The sequence below is a fragment of the Artibeus jamaicensis genome, unplaced genomic scaffold (assembly GCF_021234435.1).
Source record: "Artibeus jamaicensis isolate MK-2021 breed Jamaican fruit bat unplaced genomic scaffold, CSHL_Jam_final contig_469, whole genome shotgun sequence".
Classification (NCBI taxonomy): Eukaryota; Metazoa; Chordata; class Mammalia; order Chiroptera; family Phyllostomidae; genus Artibeus; species Artibeus jamaicensis.
In genome coordinates this window covers 3,113,061-3,137,451 of record NW_026521847.1, presented here as the reverse complement: position 1 = coordinate 3,137,451, position 24,391 = coordinate 3,113,061, and the positions used below count along the sequence as shown (strand labels likewise).

The 24,391-nt window shown below is 41.2% G+C and overlaps 1 protein-coding gene across 5 annotated transcripts in view; it reads left to right on the top strand.

Annotated features, from left to right (window-relative positions):
• MYO7B (myosin VIIB) overlaps positions 1–24,391 on the top strand; it is a 117,868-nt gene that overhangs the window by 4,346 nt on the left and 89,131 nt on the right. For 4 of the 5 annotated variants that reach the window (XM_053667387.1, XM_053667385.1, XM_053667386.1 and 1 more), the window contains exon 2: positions 9,643–9,682. The exons of the other annotated variant lie outside the window; for it this stretch is intronic. In XM_053667387.1, the coding sequence (XP_053523362.1) occupies positions 9,665–9,682 (18 nt within the window). In that variant the 5' untranslated portion in view covers positions 9,643–9,664. The remainder of the gene's footprint in view (positions 1–9,642; positions 9,683–24,391) is intronic. 5 annotated transcript variants of the gene reach the window in all.

Below are 24,391 nucleotides of genomic sequence, written 5' to 3'. Positions count from 1 at the left end.
TTGACATTTTAATTATATGTCTTGGTATGGTTCTCTTCAGGTCCATCTTCTTTGGGACTTTCTGTGCTTCCTGGACTTGTATGTGTATTTCCTTCACCAAATCAGGGAAGTTTTCTTTCATTATTTTTTCAAGTAAGTTTTCAATTTCTTGCTCTTCCTCTTCTCCTCTGGCACTAGTATGGCTCAGATGTTGGTACATTTAAAGATGTCGCAGAGGTTCCTAAGCCTATTCTTGTTTTTGTTATTATTTGTTTTCTTCCTGCTGTTCTGATTGAATGCTTTTTCCTTCCTTGTGTTCCAAATAATTGATTTGATTCTTGGCTTCATTATCTCCACTGTTGGTTCCCTGTAGATTTTTATTTATTTCACTTAATGAAACCTTCATTTCTGCCTGGGTCTTTTTTATGCTTTTGAAGTACCCAATGAGTTCCTGGGGCACCCTGATAACCAGTGTTTTTAACTCTGCATCTGACATGTTGCTTATCTCCATTTTGTCTAGTTCTTTTCCTGGAGTTTTGTTCTGTTCTTTCATTTGGTCCATATTTCTTTGTCTCCTCATTTTGGCAGCCTCCCTGTGTTGGTTTCTGTGTATTCAGTAGAGCTGTTTTGTTTCCCTGACTTAGTAGTATGGTCTATTGTGAAAATCTCACCTGTAAGTGGCATGGGGTAGAGTCTTAGGTAATTGCTGGAGTAGAGAAACATGTGTCATCACTCTATTGTTCTGTGTAGGGGAGGGCTCACAGAGGGGATAATGCCACTGCCTGGCCTCTGGAGTTCTTCCCAGGAGGAAGCAGTCTCCTGGCACTTTCTCTTCCTTTCTCCCTTTATGACACTGGTGCCTTTCCACCTGTTGCTTTTTTGCTGAATCCCAGAAGGGTTAGGTCTGTGTAAGTCCTAAGTCCTTCACAGGACCTTTAAGAGGGGTCTCTTGAGAATCTCACAGTTTCTTCTGTCACCCCAACCCCCACTGGTTTTCACAGCCTGAAGTTATGGGGACTTATCTTCCTGGTGCTGGAACCCTGGGCTGGGTGGTCTGGACTGGGAAACCAAGCTATCCCTCCTGTTTTTATCCACCACATGGGGATGTGGGAACTGCCTGTTCCTGTCTCTGTACCTCTCCACATCTCCACATCTCTCTGCATCTCTGCCCTTCCTACCTGTCTGGATAAATGTGGCTTCTTTAGATCCTTGGTTGTTGGACTTCCACATAGCTCTATTTTCTGACAATTCTGGGCAATAATTATTTTGTTGTGTATTTGCATTTTTTGCTACAATTGTGCACAAAGGTGAGGCTTATTTACCTATACCTCCATCTTGACCGGAAGTCCAGCATTTTCTTATCTACTCTCCCATACTTCAGTTCAATCATGCTCCCAAAACACATTTCAATGGTGAGCTTTAGACCTCCCAGCAGCTCTGAAGAGGACTTTGAGAACCAGCAAAGCACCTACACCCTTGGGCTCAGCCACATTGACATACCTCAGGACTGGACAAGGGCACCTAATCTAAAAAGAAGTCATCTTGATCACTTGAGACAACATAAAGACAACAACATCTTACTGTTCTGATTAGGAGTTTTCGGCTTTCTAATCTTTCAAACCTCTGATTCGATCTCTGCTTTATCTACCCTACTGTTGATTCTCTATAATGTATACTTTGTTTTAGTTATTGTATTTTTCATTTCTGGATGGTTCTTTTTTATGTTTTCATTCCCATTTTTATGTTTTATATTTCTTTGTTGAAGTCCTCCCTCAGTTCATCTATTCTTCCCTGATTGCTTGTCTTCTTTTTGTTTAGGTTTTTTTTTTTTAATCTCTGGAGTTTTGTTCTGCTCTTTAATTCAGAACATGTCTCTTTGTTTCCTCATTTTTGCTGCTCCCCGTGTTTGTTTCTGTATATTAGGTAAAACTGCTATGTCTCCCATACTTGGTAGAGTGGCCTTATGTGGTAGGTGTCCTGTAGGGTCCAGTGGTACAGCTTTCTCAATCACCCAAGCTGGGAACTCTAGGTGAGGCCCCCATGTGGGTTGTATAGATTTTCCTGCTGTAGTTGAGCCTTGATTGCTGTTGGTACCTCAGTGGGAGGGATTTGTTTCCAAGCCAATTGGCTGCAAGATCTGGCTGTAATTGCTGTAGAGAATCAGCTATGCAGGGGCTGATCCCACAGAGCAGGACTTACAGTGGTCTAGTGTATGCTGAGTTTGCCCCTTGAGTATGTGGCTTGTGAAGGTGACTATCCACTAGGTACATTGGCTTTGGGGACTCCTAGGAGGTATAGGCTTAGGTCGCTGCCACCTGTGTTCTGCCCACGATTACCCAGCATGTGCTATGAAGTGATCTGCAGATGTCTAATACTTGTGCTGGAATTAGAGGTGGCCAGAAGAGACCAAGCTGCAGACCAAGGCTGGCTGCCACTAGTGCTCAGCCTAGGGCGTTTAGCAAGAGGTACGGAGCACACTAAGGCTAGATACTGCTTGTTTGGGAGATTTTAGAAAAGTCTGAAACATGATCCAACACAGGTAATTTGTATGGAAAAGCCACTAAATCCAAAAGTTGGGTTGGGTGGTGCCTAGGGAAATCATCAGTGTGGGGCAAACAGAATGAGCCAGGCTAATGGCAACTCATATATGGTGCCTATCTCTTGACTCTGTAGGGAAAGTATTCATTAAACGAACAGTAGCCTCTGCCAATACTTCTGCCTGGGAAAAAGCTGTCCCCCTCCCCCTGCCCCACTTTTGCCCTGATGTCACACAATTCACTTCCTCCCTGTATGTCCCTGGTATATTTCAAGCTGCTGTCCCAGTGCTGAAGCTCAGAGCAAGTGAGTCTGAGTAAGCCCATGCATGGGCCTTTTAAGAGGAATGCCTGGGACTTTAGCAGCCCTCCTCTTATTCAGCCATGATCCCCACTGGTTTTTACAGCCAGCAGTCATGTGGATTTCTCTTTCTGGCACTGAAACCCTGGGCTAGGGGTCCTGGTGTAGATCTGGGACCCCTCACTTCTCAGGAGAGATCTCTGCAGTTGAGCTATTTCTCCCAATTTTTAACTGCTACAATTGGGTATAGGATCATTCTGTTTCACATCCTATCCCTCCTACTAGTCTCAACATAGTTCTTTATATCCTTATGTGTAGGTCTTGTGTTCAGCTAGATTTCAGGTGGTTCTGAATGATGGTTGTTCTGTAGCTTAGTTGTCATTTTGATGTGGTTGTGGGAGGATTAGAGGACTACATTTACATACCTACCATCATGATTAAAAACCTCTCCTTGTGTGTTTTTTTGCTTTATTTTTTGTGTGTTTCTTTATTTCTTATTGTTGTTCAAGTGCCATTGTCTCCATTTCCCCCACACCACTCTCCCTTGCCCCACCAACCCCTATCTTCAACCCTCAGTCCTACCCCCTTTTGGCATTGTCCATGGGTCCTTTATACATGTTCCTTGGTGACCCTTCCCCTTCTTTTCCCCATTATGCCCATCCCCTAACCCCCTGGTCACTGTCAGTTTGTTCTTTATTTCCATGTTTCTGGTTATATTTTGCTTGCTTCTTTGTTTTGTTGATTAGGTTTCACTTATAGGTGAGATCATATGGTATTTGTCTTTCACTGCCTGGATTATTTCACGTAACATAATACTCTCCAGTTCCATCAATGCTGTTGTGAAGGGTAGGAGTTCCTTCTTTCTTTCTGCTGTATAAGTATCCCATTGTGTAAATGTACCATGGTTTTTTGATCAACTCATTTAATGGTGGGCACTTAGGTAGCTTCCGGCACTTGGCTAGTGTAAATTGTGCTGCTATGAATATTGGGGTCCATAGGTTTTTCTGAATTGGTGTTTCAGGATTTTTAGTGTATAATCCCAGCAGTGAATTGCCAGATCAGAAGGCAGTTCCACTTTTAGTTTTTTAAGGAAATTCCATACTCTTTTCCACAGTGGCTGCACCAGTCTACATCATCATCAATGGTATACTAAGATTCCCATTTCTCCACAACCTTTCCAGCACTTGTTTGTTGTTTTGTTTATGATGGCCATTCTGACCCATGTGAAGTGGTATCTCACTGTAGTTTTCACTTGTATCTCTCTGATGGCTAGTGATGCTGAGCATCCGTTCATATGTCTGTGAGTCCTTTGTATGTCCTCCTTGGAGAAGTGTCTGTTCAGGTCCTTTGACAATTTTTTAATTAGATTGTTTGTCTTCCTGGAGTGGAGTTGTATGAGATCTTTATATATTTTGGAGATCAAACCTTTGTCCAAGGTATCATTGGTAAATATATTTTCCCACACAGTTGGTTCCCTTTTTATTTTGCTGATTTTTTTTAGCTATGCAGAAGCTTTTTATTTTCATGAAGTGGCATTTGTTTTTTCTTTCCTTTATGTCTCTTGCTCTAGGAGATATATCAGTAAAAAATACTGCTGTGTGGAACATCTGAGATTTTCCTGCCTATGTTCTCCTCTAAGACTTTCATGGTGTCATGACTTATATTTAAGTCTTTTATCCATCGGGAGTTTATTTTTTTGTGTGGTGTAAGTTGGTGGTCAAGTTTCACTTTTTGCATGTAGCTGTCCATATCTCCTACCACCATTTGTTGAAGAGGCTATTTTTACTCCATTTGATGCTTCTGTCCCTTTTGTCAAATATTAATTGACCATAGGGTCATGGGTTTGTTTCCCTTGTGTGGGTTTTGATAGACTGTGTCTTCCAAAGAATTGGTCCATTTCATCTTAAGTTACCAAATTTCTAGGTATACAGTTGCTCATAATATTACTTTATTATCCTTTCAATGTCCATGAGATCTGATCAACTGTCAGAGAGGACAGGGCAAAAGGATGAGTGTGGGGCCATCAGGTGGTCCCTTCCCATGGGCAATCCCTTAGGTGCTCACAGGTATAGGAAAAGCAGAGTGGGCAGAGCTGGAAGCTGAGTGTGGTTTCCCTTATTTCAGTGATGCAGATGAAGGTAATCTAAAGAGTGAGTGGAGGGAGGGAACTTTGAAATGGGGTTGTTTTGTTTTGTTTTGTTTTGTTTTGTTTTGTTTATTGCCAAAGGAGCTGACCAGAGTCCACAGAAGGGTACCCTAAAAGTCAAGTACCGGGGAGATGCAGGTCATGAAACCACCTGGCCTCTCTTTTGAAGGGTGTACAACCCATCTTTGGCCTTGTGAAGCTCAGGGCTAGGACTTTGTTTACAAGAGAGTGATGGACCCGAGAAGTGCCTGCAGTGTGTGTGACTTACTGGACTTTACTTTTATTTTATTTGGTTTATGGGTATTTATAAAACAACTTTATATTCTGTTTATGGGTATTTATAAAACCAATGGTTGGGATAGAAATGGAACTAGGATGCAAGTTGATAGATGAAGAAGGGGCCTAAGGATCAGGATAAAATGAGAAAACAGTTGTTTATGGGATAGGATGTGGTGATGCCTGGGTGCGGCTGGAGCTGAAGGAGATGGCTTCTGATGTGGAGCAGCTCTAGGACATGGGGATACCAGAGCCAGTCATGGGGGAGGGGAGGTTACCAGAGTCTAAGAATCAGTGTAGTGGGAGTCCAGGAAACTTGACAGGCTACCACAGCCTGCCAGGGGAGAGCAGGTCTGGCAAAGGGCACCTGTGAGGTAGCCCTGGTGTCTGGAGAGGGATGGCATGGTATACATGGAAGTCAGATGCCATGGGTGACAGAGGATGACAAAGCCAGGAACCATGGGTAAGCCTCACATTTCTACCTGGTATGGAGAAACGAGGAGCTAGAACAACAATGGGGAGCTAGAAGCAAAGCAATGCCCTCTGAGTCTTTCCTACCTGCTGCCTCCCTGGGTAATGTGTGGTAGGAAGACAGACAAGCCTCCCTCTGAAAGAGCTGCCTGGAAGACAGGGTTTGATTAGGGCTTCTTTGCACTTTTACACAGACTCTTAAATTTTTCCAAAGCAGAGGAAGTAGAGCAAAGAGCATGGATTTCAAAGTTGGGCAGTAGAATCCCCTTCCTCACTTAATAGTTGAATAGCTTTTTGCGAAGTCTCAGCATTTCTCACCCTCTGTTGATCACCACTATGCCCAAATTGGGAACAGCAACATCTCAGAGCAATGGAGCAAAGTACCTGAGAAGTTCTCCCCTAGGGCAACTGTTAATTGTGGTTTGTCCCATTGCCTTCTCATAAAAACATCACCTGGCTGGGTCCCTGTGGGCTGCCAGTGTCCAGGCAGTGGCAGGAAGTCACCTGGGACTCTTCTCCTAGGTTAGAGGAGAGGGAACCTGGGGGAATCTGTCAACAGTCTCCTGCATGGACATTATAATTCCTCAGAGACCTCAGGAGTGCTTTCTGGGGAAGGCTTGGGGACACACACAAACATTTCAGGAGTGTGTTATGCTCTCAGTGACCTCACAGTGGCTCTGTAAAACCCAAGTGTTCCCATTTCAGGAAGGAGTGACCTAAATCAGTTGCAGGACCTGCTCTGGCTCCTGTAGCTAGTAGGTGGCAAAGCCCTACTCTCCCACCATGCCCACCCTTTCCCAGTCCCTTGTGGACACACCCTCACACAGGGACAGTGCCTGGGCTGGGAAGCCCAGACTCAGAATCTCCTGGGAGGTTGGGCTGCAGCTTCCCCAGGACACACTTTCTAGATGCTCAGACTGTGCTGTAGGGTCTTTCTTCCATCTGTCCCAAGAGACAAGAGTATGGACAAGACTAGAAGGAAAGATACCATGTTTCTTTGGGTTTAGGTGGGAAAATGTAAGTTTACAGTTTCATTAAATGTATAAATACTTATGTACTAAATAAAAATTGGAATAAGAAAATTCTTTATCCAACAGAACAGAGTGGCAAAAAGACTTTGTCACATAAAACTGCTGACTACAACCCCACTGTCCTTCCTCCCGCTTAGTCTTCTCAGCCCAACATGCTGCTGACCCTCTGCCTTCCCTGCAGTTGCCCTTTCCTTAGAAAATGCCCTTCTATACTTTCACCTGACCCACCTGTAAAATCCATCTTCTCCAAGTACTTCATTCATAGTTTCACTGAACAGATATCTGCTGGATCCCTCCTGAAGGCAGGTCTATGCTAGGTGCAGGGAGCATGCTGAGAAATAAAACAGAGCCACCACTTTACACTGCTCAGCTGCTCAGTGAGGGCAAGGCACCAAGACTTCAGAACAGGACAGGGCTCCTCCTTCAGGTCAGGGAGGAGGTAGCAGCCTCTGCCTGCTACAAGCTAATCAGGTCTGTCCCAAAGCAGGAGGTATCCAGGTATAGGGAACAGGTGTGCAAGGGGGAGATCTAGGTTGGATTCCCAGTGGTGCTGCTAACTGGGCCAACTTCCTTTGTCAAGCTCCATGTATAAAATGGAGAGGTAACTGTGTTTAAGAGTGCTATGAAATTTAGAGAAAGTATGTCCTGCATCTATAGCAATGATGGCTGCTCACCTCAAAATTTCACATTGTATATGTGATTTTCACAGATATTTGACCAGATAACATTTTTTGCTTCTGGTTGATAGAGAAACAGTGTCTTAAATATGTTTGGAACCACTGCTGCTCCCTACACTAAGCCCAGCACTGAGCCCAAAATAAACATTCAGTAAAGAAGAGATAAAATAAAAGAAACTGAGAAAGTGTCTTCTATCACTTGGATGGGACAAGGACTTATTCATTTATTCAATAATCATTTCTCCTATACTAACAATGAATCAGCAGAAGCAGAAATCAAGAAAAAAATCCCATTCGATATAGCAAAAACAAAAATAAAATATCTGGGAATAAACCTAACCAAGGAGGTAAAAGACCTGTATGTAGAAAACTACACAACACTGAAGAAAGAAATCAAGGAAGACACAAACAAATGGAAACATATACTGTGTTCATGTATAGGTAGAATTAACATGATCAAAATGTCCATACTACCCAAAGCAATATACAGATTCAATGCAATACCTATTAAAGTACCAATGGCATATTTCACAGACACAGAACAAACACTTCAAAAATTTATATGGAATCATAAATGAGCCCAAATAGCAGCTGCAGTTTTAAGAAAGAAGAACAAAGCAGGAAGAATCACAATACCTGATATCAAATTGTATTACAAGGCCACTGTAATCAAAACATCCTGGTACTGGCATAAAAACAGGCACATAGACCAATGGAACAGAACAGAGAGCCCAGAAATCAACCCAACTCTCTACAGTCAATTAATATTTGACAAAGGGGGCAGTAACATAAAATGGAGTAAAGATAGCCTCTTCAACAAATGGTGTTGGGAGAACTGCACAGCTACATGCAAAAAAATGAAACTTGAGCACTGACTTACACCATACACCAAAATAAATTCAAGATGGATAAAAGACTTAAATATGAACCATGACACTATTAAAGTCCTAGAGGAAAACACTGGTAGGAAAATATCAGATATTTCACACAGCAACATTCTTACTAATGTGTCCCCTAGAGCAAGGAATATAAAGGAAAGAATAAACAAATGGGATCTCATCAAAATAAAAAGCTTCTGCATGGCTAAAGAAAATACTATTAAATTAAAAAGACAACCAACTGTATGGGAAAACATAATTGCCCATGATACCTCAGACAAGGGTTTAATCTCCAAAATATACAAAGAACTTACACAACTCCACTCTAAGAAGACAACTAACCCAATTAAAAAATGGGAAAAGGACTTGAACGGACATTTCTCCAAGGAGGACATACAGAGGATCCAGAGACACATGAAAAGATGCTCAATACACTAGCCATCAGAGAGATGCAAATTAAAACCACAATGAGATACCACTTTACATCAGTCAGAATGGCTATCATACAAAAAACAACAAACAACAAATGTTGGAGAGGTTGTGAGAAAAAGCAGTCCCTAGTTCACTGTTGGTGGGATTGCAGACTGGTACAACCATTATGTAAAACAGTATGGAATTTTCTCAGAAAAATAAAAATGGACCTACCATTTGACCCAGCAATTCCACTGCTGGGATTATATCCTAAGAACCCTAAAACACCAATCCAAAAGAACCTATGTACCCCAATGTTCAGAGTAGCACAATTTACAACAGCCAAGAGCTGGAAGCAACCTAGGTGCCCATCAGTAAATGAATGGATCAAAAAATTATGGTACATATATACAATGGAATTCTATGCAGCAGAAAGAAAGAAGGAGCTCCTACCCTTTGCAACAGCATAGATGGAACTGAAAAGCATTATGCTAAGTGAAATAAGCCAGGCACTGAAAGACAAATACCATATGATCTCACCTTTAACAGGAAGCTAAACAACCAAACAAACAAGCAAGCAAAATAAAAACAATAACACTGAAATAGAGAACAGAGGGACAGCGACCAGAGGGGAGAGGGGATGGAATTTCAGGAGAAAAAGGGAAGGATTTACAGGAACTAATATAAAGGACACATGAAAAACAACTAAGGGGGGTGGAAATGGGTGGGAGGTGGGGAGCAGTGTGGAGGGGGTGGGCTGGGATGGGAGTAAAAGACAGAAAACTGTACTTGAAAAATAATTAATTTTTTTTTAAAAAGAGTCATTTCTTGGACCAGAACTCAGGCCAAGCACTTGGAGCGGGCTGAACAACACACTCAACCCCCAGGAGCTCCCTCAGGGGATGAGGACTGATATTTTACTTTCTTTTTGTATACAGGCACAAGGGCTGCTGTCTCAGGATGTCAGTCTTCCAGCTGGTAAGAATTGCATCTGTCCCATCTAAAAATGGTCTATGGCACTTCCAAAATACTAGTCAAATCACTCAAGCAGAAAAGAGAGGCAAGGAGACCCTATAAGAAAAAAAACAGAGAGATAATGTTTGGAAAACAAGACATCACATTATCTAAAGAAAACCAATTTGGCCAGCCACAGGGCCTCAGCAGAGGGCCACTTGTGCTCAGCAATCCTTCACTCATATTCAGACTTAAAATGTTTTGACAAAGGCATTTCTCATTTGTTGTCTCATTTCCCCCAGAGAGTGGGAATAAACATAGACCCAAGCACTTGGGGCTCTGCCTCATCTTCCCTCAGCTCAACAAGCATCTCCGGCTGCCCACTATGTCCCAGTGGCCCCAAAGACAGCTCCTGGTGAGAAGGGAGCGTAGGAGCTTCACATTTACTATTGAGTTGACAAACACTGATACACTGCCTTGCCCTTGGGTTGGGGTAAGGGGCCAGGCTTCCAGGCAACCTGGGTGATGTGAGCAGGACCAAAAAGCTCAGTGGGCTGGGGGAGCCCAGAGAAGAAGCCCCAAACCAGCCCAGGCATTCTTTCTTGCCCTCCAGAATTCTAGCCAAAAATGCAAGGAAGCCAGATAGTGCTGCTGTGGGTGGTAGAAATCAGGCTCTTCCACAGGATTGTGAGGAAATCATTCTAAGGACCCATGCATGGAAGATTGTGATGTGGTAAAGTTTATTCATCTTGAAATCTGCCCCTGGGTTTTCAATGTCCCATCTCCCTCCATCCTACCATGAAAAAAGTCCACCTGTGTCCTCAGCAAACCAAAAGAAAAAGGCAGTGTCCCAAGATTCTTCTTGTTAAAGCCTAGTCTGCCATAGGCCCCAGTAGCTTCTAGACCGGAATGGTCCCAAAAGAAAGAGATCACATAAACAAATGAAAAGGGAGAATGTGGGTAAGAGAGAGAGAGAGAGAGAGAGGGAGAGAGAGAGAGAGAGTGAGTGAGCTTCTTTATTTCCCTGGGGTTATAATCAGGAGCTTTTTCAAAATAACCAATCAACTTCCCAAGTTTTCATGGGCTTTTGATAAGTCCACCCATCCCCTAGTTAGACTAACAGGCCTCTGTGATCAAGCACCTTCCCCTGTACACCTCCCAACAATCCCATACTGGAGGGGTGAAGGGAAGAAAGTTATTGCTCCGCTTGGTGGAGTAATGCTGTAATCCCGTGGGGTATGAAGCTATAGCTTCCTGATGAAGCAAACAGGCTCATGACCCCATTTATTAAGCTCAATGTCTAATTCTCTTTGCTCTCTCTTATTAATAACTAGTTAACTACCTATGGTAATACTGCAATGTCAATGTCCTCTTTGATAAGGAAATGCTACAAATATTCTCATCCTGAATACAAAGCCACAAAGTGGTCATCATCTTCTGACTGCTGGATCCACACTAGTGAGAGTGGGCAGCACCCTCAAGCATTGCTTCAGGGCTTCTGCAACTAACCCCTCCAAGTGTCTGACTCACAGAATGGGCAGCCAGGGTTGTTTTTTTCAATTACAGAATAGATGCTGTCTCAGGCTAGGGAGAAAACACACGTGGTCTACAGATTTACAGGATGCAAGGACTTAAAAAAAATCCACACCTGAGGATATGTTTACTCATTTTAGAGAAAGAGAAAGGGAGAAAGAGGGGAGAGAGAGAGAGAGAAACATCATTGTGAGAAGGAAACATTGATTCGTTGCCTCCCATATGCACCCCCAACTGGACAGTTGCAAGCTCTTTTTGTAATTCAATCACAGACTTTAGAATTTGGCACCACTTTGGGGCATGAGGAGGTTTGAAGGCAAAGCCAGGCTTATTTCGCATAGGAATGAATTAGCTCCAAGGGTTCTACTGGGAATGTGACTAACTTCAAGCAGAGTTTAGAATGACACTGCTTGGGGACATATCACTCCTAATGGCAATTATGTCCTGTTCTATCTTCTAACATTGCAAGTTCCTTGAGATAAGGGTGATGAACTTATTCATTAGTGACTCCTTCAGAGGGTCCAAATTATTGTTGAATAGAGGGCAGAACTTTGCTGAGCTTATTACCAGCATTTCTTCTATCTGTGCTTACTCTGCACTTAGCACTATTCAGGTTCCTTACCCATGTTACATGCCATCTTTATAATAGCCCTATGAAAGTGCTCCTTTCAACAGATAAGGAAACAAGCTCAGAAAGGTTAAGTAACTTCCCCAGGGCAATACAGCTCATGGAATGTAGAGTGGGGATTAGAACCCAGATCTGTCTGAATTCAAAGGGGCTTTATATTAGTCTGCTCTGACAGCCATAACCAAAATACCACAGAAATTCATTTCTTCACAATTCTAGAAGCTGGAGGTCCAAGATGAGGGTGCCCTCAGGTTGGTGACTGGCGAGACATCTACCTGGCTTGTAGATGGCCACCTTTTCAATGTGTCTTCACATGGCTTTCCTTCTGTGTGCTCAGAGAAAGGGAGAGAGACACAGACAGACAGAGATGGAGACAGAGAGAAAAAAGGAGAGATCTGGTGTCTCTTCCTCTTCATATAAGTGTGGGGGAGCTTTGCCCACAGAGCCCCCACCACCGCAGATGAGAATAAGTCTACCAAGACATGATCTGCTTGGGGAGGAAAAGTGGCAGAACTCTCAAAGGAGAAGGACCAAGAGCCTTTTCCTCAATGGGCTTTTATTGCGTTCAATTTGCATAGGAATACAGGTAAAGCTCATCAATCATTGTCAGTCAGTAAGGATCAAACAATAGATAGCATACAAAGAACCACAAGGGCTTATTCTGAGTCAGGGTCAATTAGCTAAAGGGCTATAAAACTTTGGGAAACAAACTCTTTTCCTCCTCAGAGGCTTATCAGAAAATTGAAAGCATTCTTGGCAAAGCAGGTTTCACAGGGGTTTATGTATTCTTTCTTAAGCCTGATCTCCCCCGGGGAACCCACCCTTTCCAGCACAGGGCTACACCGACCTCTGTCATTGTTTCAGGCTTTAATCAGACAGGGGAAGTAAGGCAGCCAAGAGATTAGGAGACTTCTCGAAGAGAGAATGAGGACTCAGGCTATGTCAAAGCCAAGGGTTGAGGGTCCATCACCCCCTTTTGCTGTAGCCCCCAAGTCCTTCCTTGAGGGTCCCAATGACTGTGCCTGTCTTAGGTCATCCCTCCCTTGAGGAATCTTGCCCATCATTGGCTGACCAGTGATACACTGGGGGCCAGGCAGAGTGAAGTAAACGGGACAGAGGCCACACCCCTGCCAAGGAGATAAGCTTTGTCTCCTTAGTGGCTTATGGTCCCAAGGTCTCTCACTCAGCCTTAGCCGTGGGGGGGTTACGACTTCTGAAACCAGGCAGGGCAATTCCCAACATATAAGGACACCAATTCTACTGGATTAGGCCCCACACTTTTGACCTCATTCAACCTTAATTACCTCCTTAAACGCCATGACCAAATATTGGGGGCATTAATGCTTCAACATATCAATTTTGGGGTGATACAATTCAGTCCATAATGAACTTATATTTTTTACTCTAATTTCTGTTATTAAAAAAATTCAAACATGTTGAATAACTACAGCATGGAAAGAGTCTTTACTTTTTAAAATATATTTTATTGATTATGCCATTACAGTTGTTCTATTTCCCCCCTTCATTCCCTTCCACCCTGCACACCCCCCCCTTTCATTCCCCCCCTTTAGTTTATAATCACGTGTCTCAAGTTCCTTAGATTCTATATTTCCCCTACTATTCTTACCCTCCCCCCATCTATTTTCTACCTACCATCTCTGCTACTTATTTTCTGTACCTTCTCCCCCCTTCTCCTTCTCCCACTCCCCTGTTGCTAACCCTCCATGTGATCTCCATTTCTATGGTTCGCTCCTGATCTAGCTGTCTTCTTAATTTGCTTTTGTTTTAGGTGTGGTTGTTAATAACTGTGAGTTTTCTGTCCTTTCACTGTTCATCTTTTTTATCTTCTTTTTCTTAGGTAAGTCCCTTTAACATTTCATATAATAAGGGCTTGGTGATGATGAACTCCTTGAATTTGACCTTATCTGCCCTTCCATTCTAAATGAAAGCTTTGCTGGATAGAGTAATCTTGAATGTAGGTCTTTGGATTTCATGACTTGGAATACCTCTTTCCAGCCCCTTCTTGCCTGGAAGGTTTCTTTTGAGAAATCAGCTGACAGTCTGATGGGAACTGCTTTGTAGGTGACCGTCCCCTTATCTCTTGCTGCGTCTAGAATTCTCTCCTTCATTTTCATCTTGGCTAATGTAATGATGATGTGCCTTGGTGTGTTCCTTCTTGGGTCCAACTTCTTTGGGACTCTCTGAGCTTCCTGGACTTCCTGGGAGTCTCTTGCCTTTGCCAGATTGGGGAAGTTCTCCTTTATTATTATTTCAAATAAGTTTTCCACTTGTGGCTGTTCCTCTTCCCCTTCTGGTACCCCTATAATTCGAATGTTGGAGCGTTTAAAGATGTCCTGAAGGTTCCTAAGCCTCTCCTCATTTTTTTTTAATTCTTGTTTCTTCATATTTTTCTATTTGGTCATTTTTTCCTTCCTTCTGGTCTTCTTTCCTTTGATTTGAGTCCCAGTTTCCTTTTCATCACTATTGATTCCCTATGCATTTCCCTTCATTTCCATTAGTTTAGCCTTCATATGTTCCTCTAATTTGTGGCTATAATCAACCAGTTCTGTGAGCATCCTGATCACCAGTGTTTTGAACTGTGCATCTGAAAGTTTGGCTATTTCTTCATCACTTAGATTTATCGGCTCTGGGGCTCTGGTTGTTTGTTCTTGAGCCATGTTTTGATCTTTTCATGCCTGTTACGTGTGAGGAGCAGAGCCTTAGGTGTTCACAGGGTGGGGCCACCCAGGTCACTGGTTTGTAATGCTCTATGTGGGAACAGGGTCAGAGAGGGACAACAGCGGTCCCCTCTGCTGCTTCCTGCCGCTGGGGCCTGTGCAGTCCATCTCACTGCTCGCTCCTTCACCGGTTTATCTGTGCACAAATGTCTGACCGCAGTCAACCCTCAGTGGGTCTGCCTGCTACTCCACACCTGGGATCCGCCCATGGCTGCTGGTGGGCCTGGGTCATGTGCCCGGGTCGGTCCGGTGGATCTTTCCTGCCCAACCCCGCTCTGCTACTTGCTCTGCCCCTCTTACCGGTTTGCCTGAAGGGTTCGTTGTTGTCAGACTTCTGTATAGTTCAATTTCCTGTGGTTTGGCTGGGTTTTTGTTGTTAAAACTTTATTGTTTTTAAACTTGGTTGTGTGAGAAGGCACAATGTTTCCACCTACACCTTCATCTTGGTGGATGTCTGAGTCTTTATTTTTTAAAAGCAATTAGCAGTGGACCCTGATGGGGGCATCAGGCTAGTAAATTTTTCTAATGTAATTAAAATAGACTTTGAGGTGAAGAAGAATTTTTAATTTTTTTAAAGTTTATTTTTAGAGAGAAGGGGAAAGAGGGAGAGAAACATTGATTGGTTGCCTCTTGCATGCACCCTGACCAGGGACTGTATCCACAACCTAGGCATGTGCCATGACTGGGAATTGAAACAGCAACCTTTCATTTGGTGGGATGATGCCTAACTGATCCACATCAATCAGGACTGAGTTGGAATAAATTGATTTTCACACTTCATAAGTATATGGAACCTTTGCCATTTGCTTGCTGCATAACTCTAGCCACACCTCTCCATTGTCTGGACCTTAGTTTTACCATCTATCAAATAAAAGGGCTGTCTGGTTTTTAGTCACTTTAATGAAACCCATTTTCCTTGCAAATGAGAATGACGAATGTTTCATGTATGTTTGCAGAGGGACTTCAGTGGACAAGACCTGATGAAAATATTTTGAAATCTCTCTAGGGGTTGGCACAGTCCCAATTCATAGAGCCATAAACACTTGTTGAACTTTATGGAAAATCCTTCCTATTCTCATTCAAAACATGCCTTAACACATAAGAGTGGTGTTGGAAAGTTCCAATGACCAGACACTGCAGGTAGCATTTCTGGGAAAGACAGGGTGCTCAGCACCAGTGGCAGTCATGCTGTTTGTCCCTATGGCAGGGCCAGGCTTCTATTGGTCTGTTGATGGACCTGTGTGAGGCTGAGACCAGAGGGCTTCTAGTGGAGGTTCCTCCATGACCCATCTGCATGCACAGAGCCACCTCTAGGCTCATCTCTTCTACTATACAAAGAGAAAGACATGACAAAGGGGCACATGGTATCAAGGTACAAGGCCAATTTCAGCAAGTGAACCAAAAAAGCCTGCACATTTCAGGAGATGGTAAAGTAAAAGCATCTCAGATAGTAAAGTAAAAACAATTCTCAGAATAAATTGTTCATGACTTCAGGTCTTTGGATTTCCTTTAGCAATTTCTGTCTCAGGCTGGAGGACCACCATCTTCTCTCCTGCAAGAGTTCTTTCTGCAGGACAGTTGGCAACTGGTTGTCAGACATTTCTGATAGAAGAGCAATGAAGGCTACATAAAGCTCTCTGATTTTTGTAACTCAGACTCTATTTTTTGAATCTCAGTATAGGAATTTTACTTTCTTTGCAGCTAAGAGCTTGTTTTTGGCTGTTCATTCATTCTTTTCTTGATTCAGCAACTTCCTTCATAGTCATCTTTTTCTGACAATAGAGTTTACGATGATGCTCTATTTTATGCTGGTTGGCTTCTCATTATTTTCTACTAGAGCTTTGGCTAACTGGAGTGAACAAAAGTCATGTTCCAACTCTGTTATTTATTCTTGTTGCTCATATCAGGCTGACACCTCATCACTCAGTCTAGATGGGAGATGGTCTCTCTTTTTCATCTCTGGTTTATATCAATTTTGCTGTGAGAGGGCCATTCTTTCTTTGACTTTTAACTTTATTATTTTGGTGATTTGCCAGCCATTTCAGCTGCACACTGAGAATATTCACACTGGAATTTCATCTGAGGAACAGAGGTTCTGATATTTATGTAAGTTCACTGAGAGGTATATGTTGCTCATGCTAATCTTCTGCATTCTGTAGCAATTGTTCCTCGCTGTTCTTCTTAATTTAGCTTTTATTTTGATAAAGTTGTATAGCAACCCAGTTTAAAGAGTCAGCCTCCCACTTCCTCTTCCCTAGAGGTGACCACAGTCAACACTGCAGGTTGATTCTTTGATATTTCTCTCTAGGTCTCTAAAGAACATGCTACAGTGATACCTGAGTTTTTCGTTTCAGGCATTATCTCTTATTGACTTCCCACTATGTAAAAAAGGCCTTACCTCCTCTCCCATAAGCCCCACCTCTCCATCTTTCTGAACTTGCTAAATCCTAGCTTCTTCTAAAATTTTAATACATTTTATTAATTATGCTATTAAAGTTGTGCCATTTTTTCTCCCTTTTATTCCTCTTTGCCCTGCATCCCCACTCCCACCATCATTCCCCCACCTTAGTTCATGTCCATGGGTCATACTTATAAATTCTTATAAACATACATATAAGTCTGAGAATTTTCAAGACTATTCTTAACCTCCTCCTATTTTGTACCTACCATTCATGTCTCTTATTTCCTGTATCTTTCCCCCATTCTTCCACCTCCCCTACCCTGCTGTTAACCCTCTATGTGATCTCTATTTCTTTGAATCTGTTCCTGTTCTAGTTGTTTGCTTAGTTAGTTTTTATTTTGTTTTAGGTTCAGTTGTTGATAGTTGTGAATTTGTTGTCACTTTACTGTTTATCTTTTTTATCTTCTTTTTCTTAGATAAGTCCCCTTAACATTTCACATAATAAGGGCTTGGTGATGATGAACTCCTTGAATTTGATCTTATCTGAGAAGCACCTTATCTGTCCTTCCATTCTAAATGATAGCTTTGTTGGATAGAGTAATCTTGGATGTAGGTCCTTGTCTTTCATGACTTGGAATACTTCTTTCCAGCTCCTTCTTGCCTGCAAGGTTTCTTTTGAGAAATCAGTTGATAGTCTTATGGGAACTCCTTTGTAGGTAATTGTCTCCTTTTCTCTTGCTGCTTTTAAGATTCTCTCTTTACTTTTAATCTTAGGTAATATAATTAGGATGTGCTTTGGTGTGTTCTTCCTTGAGTCCAACTTCTTTGGGACTCTCTAACCTTCCTGGACTTATATGTCTATTTCTTTTGCCAAATTAGGGAAGTTTTCTTTCACTATTATTTCAAATAAGTTTCCACTTCTTGCTCTTCCTCTTCTCTTTCTGGCGCCCCTGTGATTCAGATGTTGGAGGATTTAAACTTGTCTCAGAGGTTCCTAAGCCTCTCCTCATTTTTTTCTTTTGATTTTTTGTTTCTTCATTCTGTTCTTGTTCAATGTTTATTTCTTCTTTCTGCTCCATATCATTGATTTGAGTCCCAGTTTCCTTCCCTTCACTGTTGGTTCCCTGCACATTTTCTTTATTTCACTTTTTTTTTGTAAATTTTTATTTAGTTATTTTTCAAGTACAGTTTTCTGTTTATTTCTTCCATCCCAGCCCACTGTTCCTTCTTTATCTTTGCTGTGTAGAATTCCATTCTGTATATGTACCACAATTTTTTGATCCATTCATTTACTGATGGGCACCTAGGTCGCTTCCAGCTCTTGGCTATTGTAAATTGTGCTGCTATGAACACTGTGGTGCATAGGTTCTTTGAAATTGATGTTTTGGGGTTCTTAGGATATAATCCTAGCAGTGGAATTGCTGGATCAAAAGTCAGGTCGATTTTTATTTTTCTGAGAAAATTCCATACTGTTTTCCATAATGGTTGTACCAGTCTGCAATCCCACCAACAATGAACTAAGGTCCCCCTTTCCCCACAACCTCTCCAACATTTGTTGTTTGTTGCTTTGTTTATGATAGCAATTCTGACTGGTGTAAAGTGGTATCTCATTGTGGTTTTAATTTGCATCTCTCTGATAGCTAACAATATTGAGCATTTCTTCATGTGTCTCTGGATCTTCTGTATGTCCTCCTTGGGGAAGTGTCTGTTCAAGTCCTTTTCCCATTTTTCAATTGGGTTGGGTGTCTTCTTAGAGTGGAGTTGTGTAAGTTCTTTGTATATTTTGGAGATTAAACCTTTGTCTGAGGTATCATTGGCAAATATGTTTTCCCATATAGGTGGTTGTCTTTTTAATTTAATATCATTTTCTTTAACCACGCAGAAGCTTTTTATTTTGATGAGATCCCATTTATTTATTCTTTCCTTTATATTCCTTGCTCGTGCTCCTCTAGGACTTTAATGGTTTCAAGGCTTATATTTAAGTCTTTTATCCACCTTGAATTTATTTTGGTGTATGGTGTAAGTTGGTGCTCAAGTTTCATTTTTTTGCATGTAGCTGTGCAATTCTCCCAACACCATTTGTTGAAGAGGCTATCTTTACTCCATTTTATATTATTGCCCCCTTTGTTAAATATTAATTGACTGTGGAGAGTTGGGTTGATTTCTGGGCTCTCTGTTCTGTTCCATTGGTCTATGTGCCTGTTTTTATGCCAGTACCAGGATGTTTTGATTACAGTGGCCTTGTAATACAATTTGATATCAGGTATTGTGATTCTTCCTGCTTTGTTCTTCTTTCTTAAAACTGCAGCTGCTATTTGGGCTCACTTATGATTCCATATAAATTTTTGAAGTGTTTGTTCTGTGTCTGTGAAATATGCCATTGGTACTTTAATAGGTATTGCATTGAATCTGTATATTGCTTTGGGTAGTATGGACATTTTGATGATGTTAATTCTTCCAATCCATGAACATGGTATATGTTTCCATTTGTTTGTGTCTTCCTTGATTTCTTTCTTCAGGGCTGTGTAGTTTTCTGCATACAGGTCTTTTACCTCCTTGGTTAGGTTTATTCCCAGATATTTTATTTTTGTGTTTGCTATATCGAATGGGATTTTTTTTTCTTGATTTCTGCTTCTGCTGATTCATTGTTGGTATACAAAAATGCCTTTGATTTCTGGATATTGACTTTGTATCCTGCTGTTTTGCCAAATTCATTAATTAGTTCGAGCAGTTTTGGGGTAGAGTCTATAGGATTTTCCATGTACACTATCATGTCATCTGCAAACAGTGACAGTTTTGTTTCCTCCTTTCCTATTTGGATGCCTTTTATTTCCTTTTCTTGCCTGATCACTGTGGCTAAAACTTCCAATACTATATTGAATGGAAGTGGTGAAAGTGGACATCCTTGTCTTGTTCCTGATCTTAATGGAAAAGCTTTTAGTTTTTGCCCATTGAGTATGATATTGGCTGTAGGTCTCTCATATATGGCCTTTATTATATTGAGGAATACTCCCTGTATTCCCACTTTGCTAAGTGTTTTTATCATAAATGGGTGTTGTACTTTATCAAAAGCTTTTTCCACATCTATTGATATGATCATGTGGTTTTTGTGTTTGCTTTTATTTATGTGATATATTACATTTACTGATTTGCGAATATTGAACCATCCTTGCATCCTTGGGGTGAATCCCACTTGGTCATGGTGTATGATCTTTTTGATATATTGTTGGATGCGATTTGCCAATATTTTGTTGAGAATTTTAGCATCTATGTTCATCAGCGATATTGGCCTGAAGTTTTCTTTCTTTGTTGTGTCTCTATCTGGTTTTGGAATTAGGATGATGCTGGCTTCATAAAAAGAATTTGGGAGTTTTCCATTCTTTTGGATTTTTTGGAATAGTCTGTGGAGAATAGGGGTTAGCTCTTCCTTAAATGCTTTATAGAATTCTCCTGTGAAACCATCTGGTCCGGGGCTTTTGTGTGATGGGAGTTTTTTAATTACTGCTTCAATTTCTTTTGCTGTTATTGGTGTGTTCAGATTTTCTGCTTCTTTTTCATTGAGTTTTGGGAGATTATATTTTTCTAGAAATGTGTTCGTTTCCCCTATGTTTTCAAATTTCTTGGCATACAGTTCTTCATAGTAATTTCTTACAATCCTTTCTATTTCTGTGGTATCAGTTGTAATCTCTCCTCTTTCATTTCTGATTGTGTTTATTTGTGTCCTCTCTCTTCTTTTCTTGATGAGCCTACTTAAAGGCTTGTCTATTTTGTTTATCTTCTCAAAGAACCAACTCCTGGATTCATTAATCCTTAGAATTGTGCTTTTAGTCTCTATGTCATTTAATTCTGCTCTGATCTTGGTTATTTCCTTCCTTCTGCTTGCTCTGGGCTGTCTTTGTTGTTGTTCCTCGAGTTCTGGCAGGTGTAGGGTTAGATTGTTTGTTTGAAATGTTTCTATCCTCTTTAGGTGAGCTCGTATTGCTATAAACTTCCCTCTCAGGACTGCCTTCACTGTGTCCCATAAGTTTTGGGTTGCTGTGAGATCGTTTTCATTTGTTTCCAGAAACGTTTTGATTTCTTCCCTAATTGCATTCTTGACCCATTCATTGTTTAATAGCATACCATTCAGTCCCCATGATTTTGGGTGCTTTGGGTTTTTTCTTTTGGGGTTGGTTCCCAATTTCAGTCCCTTGTAGTCAGAGAAGATGCTTGGTATGATTTCAATTTTCTTGAATTTGTTGAGTCTCGTTTTGTGTCCTACCATGTGGTCTATCTTTGAAAATGTTCCATGTGTGTTTGAAAAGAATGTGTATTTAGCTTCTTTGGGATGAAGGGCTCTATATATATCAGTTAAATCCATTTCATCTAGGGTGTTGTTTAATGCCGCAATATCTTTGTTGATATTTTCTTTGGAAGATCTGTCAGATTTTGACAGTGGGGTGTTCAAATCCCCTACTATAATTGTTTTGCTGTCAATATTTTTCTTGAAGTCCTCTAAGATTTTCTTGATATATTTGGGTGCCCCTATGTTTGGTGGATATATATTTATGATGTTAATGTCTTCTTGGTGGATTCTTCCCTTGAGTATAATGAAGTGACCTTCTGGGTCTCTCTTTATGACCCTTTTTTTTGAAGTCTATTTTGTCCAATATGAGAATTGCTACCCCAGCTTTTTTTCTTGTCCATTTGCTTGGAAAATTTGTTTCCAGCCTTTCACTTTTAGTCTGTGATGGTCTTTTGTCCTCAGGTGGGTGTCTTGTAGGCAGCATATGTGTGGGTCATACTTTCTTATCCATGACGCTATTCTGTGTCTTTTGATTGGAGCATTTAATCCATTTACATTTAAGGTTATTATTGATAGGTATTTATTCATTGCCATTTTTGTACCTGTGTTCCTCTCTGTCTGTCTCTTTTCCTTCCTTGTCTTAAAGCAGACCTTTTATTATTTCTTGTAGAGCTGGCTTGGTGGCAGCAAATTCTTTTAGACTTCTTTTGTCTTGGAAGCTCTTTATTTGGCCTTCTATCTTGATTGAGAGCCTTGCTGGGTAAAGTAGCCTTGGTTGTAGGCCTCTGTTTCTCATTACTTGGAATATTTCTTGCCATTCCCTTCTTGCTTGGAGTGTTTTCATTGAGAAGTCAGTAGCTAACTTTATTGGGGCTCCCTTGTATGTTACTTCTTTTTTCTCCCTTGCTGCCTTTAAGATTCTCTCTTTGTCTTGGAATTTTGCCATTTTAATGATGATGTGTCTTGAAGTGGGCCTCCTTGGGTTCCTCTTGATTGGGACTCTCTGTGATTCCTGGATTTGTGTGACTTTTTCTGTCATCAAATTAGGGAAATTTTCTCTCATTACTTGTTCAAATATGTTTTCTATCCCTCGTTCTTCTTCTTCTCCTTCTGGTATTCCTATTATTCGGATATTATTACGTTTCATATTGTCTTGCATTTCTCTTAATCCCTCTTTATTCTTTCTGAGCCTCTTTTCATTTTCTTGCTCTTTCTGTGAGATGCTTTCTACTTTTTCCTCCAGCTCGCTAATCCAATCCTCTGCCTCATCTATCTTACACTTGAAACTTTCTCCTGTGTTCTTCAATTTGGAAATTGTATTCTTTATTTTCTCTTGTCCCTTGCTGATATTTTCTATTTCCTTTTTCATGTTGCTGTAGTTTGCAGAGAGATCATCGTAGCTCCCCTGTAGTTTCGGGTAGCTCATTGTGAGCTCTTTGAACTTCATAATAATCAGTGCTTTAAATTCAATATCTGATAGTTGATTAGCCTCTATTTCATCTAACATTCCTTCTGAAGTTTCTGCTTTTTCTTTTATTTGGGGATTGTTTCTTTGTCTTCCCATTGTTTGAGACTCTTCTTGTTAGCCTCAGCTTCTTACATTGATCTGTTCTGACTCCCTGGGTTTATGGTGTGAACTTCTGTGGTATAATACCTGTGAATTTCAGTGATGCAGACTCCTTCAGGTATCTTGATATTCTCCATCTCAACCTACTCCCGCGCTGGTTCTTGTGCTGGTTCCTGCGCTGGTCGCCTACCACTGCTGAGTGTCCCGGCTCTCATAACTGACTCCCTGGCGCCTAGGCCCATTGCAATGGCAGTGGCACAGGGGCCGAGAGTGTCGGCTCCCATAGCTGACTCCTCTGGCACCCAGGCCTGTCACAGGGGCCGCGAGTGTCCCGGCTCCCGTAGCTGACTCCTCTGTGCCCAGGCCCTTCGCTATCCTTATTTCACTTTTTATAGTCTTCACTTTTCCCTATATTTTGCAACCATACTCAACCATTTCTGTGAGCATCCTGATTATCAGTGTTTTGAACTATGCATCTGAACTGTGAAGAGATAGGTAGGCAATCTCCTCATTGCTTAGTTGTATTTTTTCTGGAGCTTTGAACTGTTCTTTCATTTGATCCATATATCTTTTTTCTCAGCATGCCTGTTATGGCATGTAGTAAGGGGCAGAGCATTGGGTAGTCACCAGTGCCAGACAACCCATTGTTTTGTTTTTAAATTTGTTGCTGTCCTTCTTTCAGTTGTGTAAGGAAGCAAAGCATATTTACCTACACATCCATGTTGGCCAGAAGTCAAAATCCTAGCTTTGATCCCATCTGCATAGAGAGTTTACTTATTTTACCTAAGTAAATGCTACTCTCAGTTGAGCCACACAGTGTACTGTAAGTGTTTGTGCTTTCCTTTACTAGACTTTGTAATTATCCTTTCCCTGTCTTTTTAGTTTTCTATGTATTTATCACAATTTATACATTTTCTATGTATGTATTTTACCCCCAGCTTTCTCCCAGATATGTCATCTTTCCTTTCAGAATGTTCTTCATTCATTGGGAGTTCAATCACTTTCATTCTCAGGAAGAAATCTCCCTGATAAGGGTTATCTCCCTGATAAGCATAAGAGTTGCTGACCTGCAATATATCAACTGGTATCTTCTATTTCTTAGGCACACTTGTCATCTTGGGATGTCCTTCACAGCCATGCTGAACATCCCTTTTTCCTCCTCTTTGTACTTACTACTCTTCCTGGACTAAAGTCTTTCTTTCTCTTGTTGTACTTCTGTTTTGGTCTAGCAAGTCTATAACTGCTTCCTGAGGAAAGGGTATGTAGGAGGTAAATGTTTGTGATAATTTGTGTGTCTAAACACATGTTCATTCACATTTGAGATCAGTTGGGCATAAGATTTCATTCTGAATATTTTGAAGACATTTACTCCACATTGACTTTTGGCATTGCTGTTGAGAAATCTGATACCATTCTAATTTTTGAGCCTTTGTATAAAATTTGTTTTTTCTCTCTGAAAGCTTTTATTCTCTTCTCCTTGTCCCAAGTATTTTGAAACTTTCTGACCATGTGTGTTAATGAAGACCTAAGTTTCATCCTTTATACTGTTCATTGGTTTATTCTCTACTTGTTCTTTCTAGG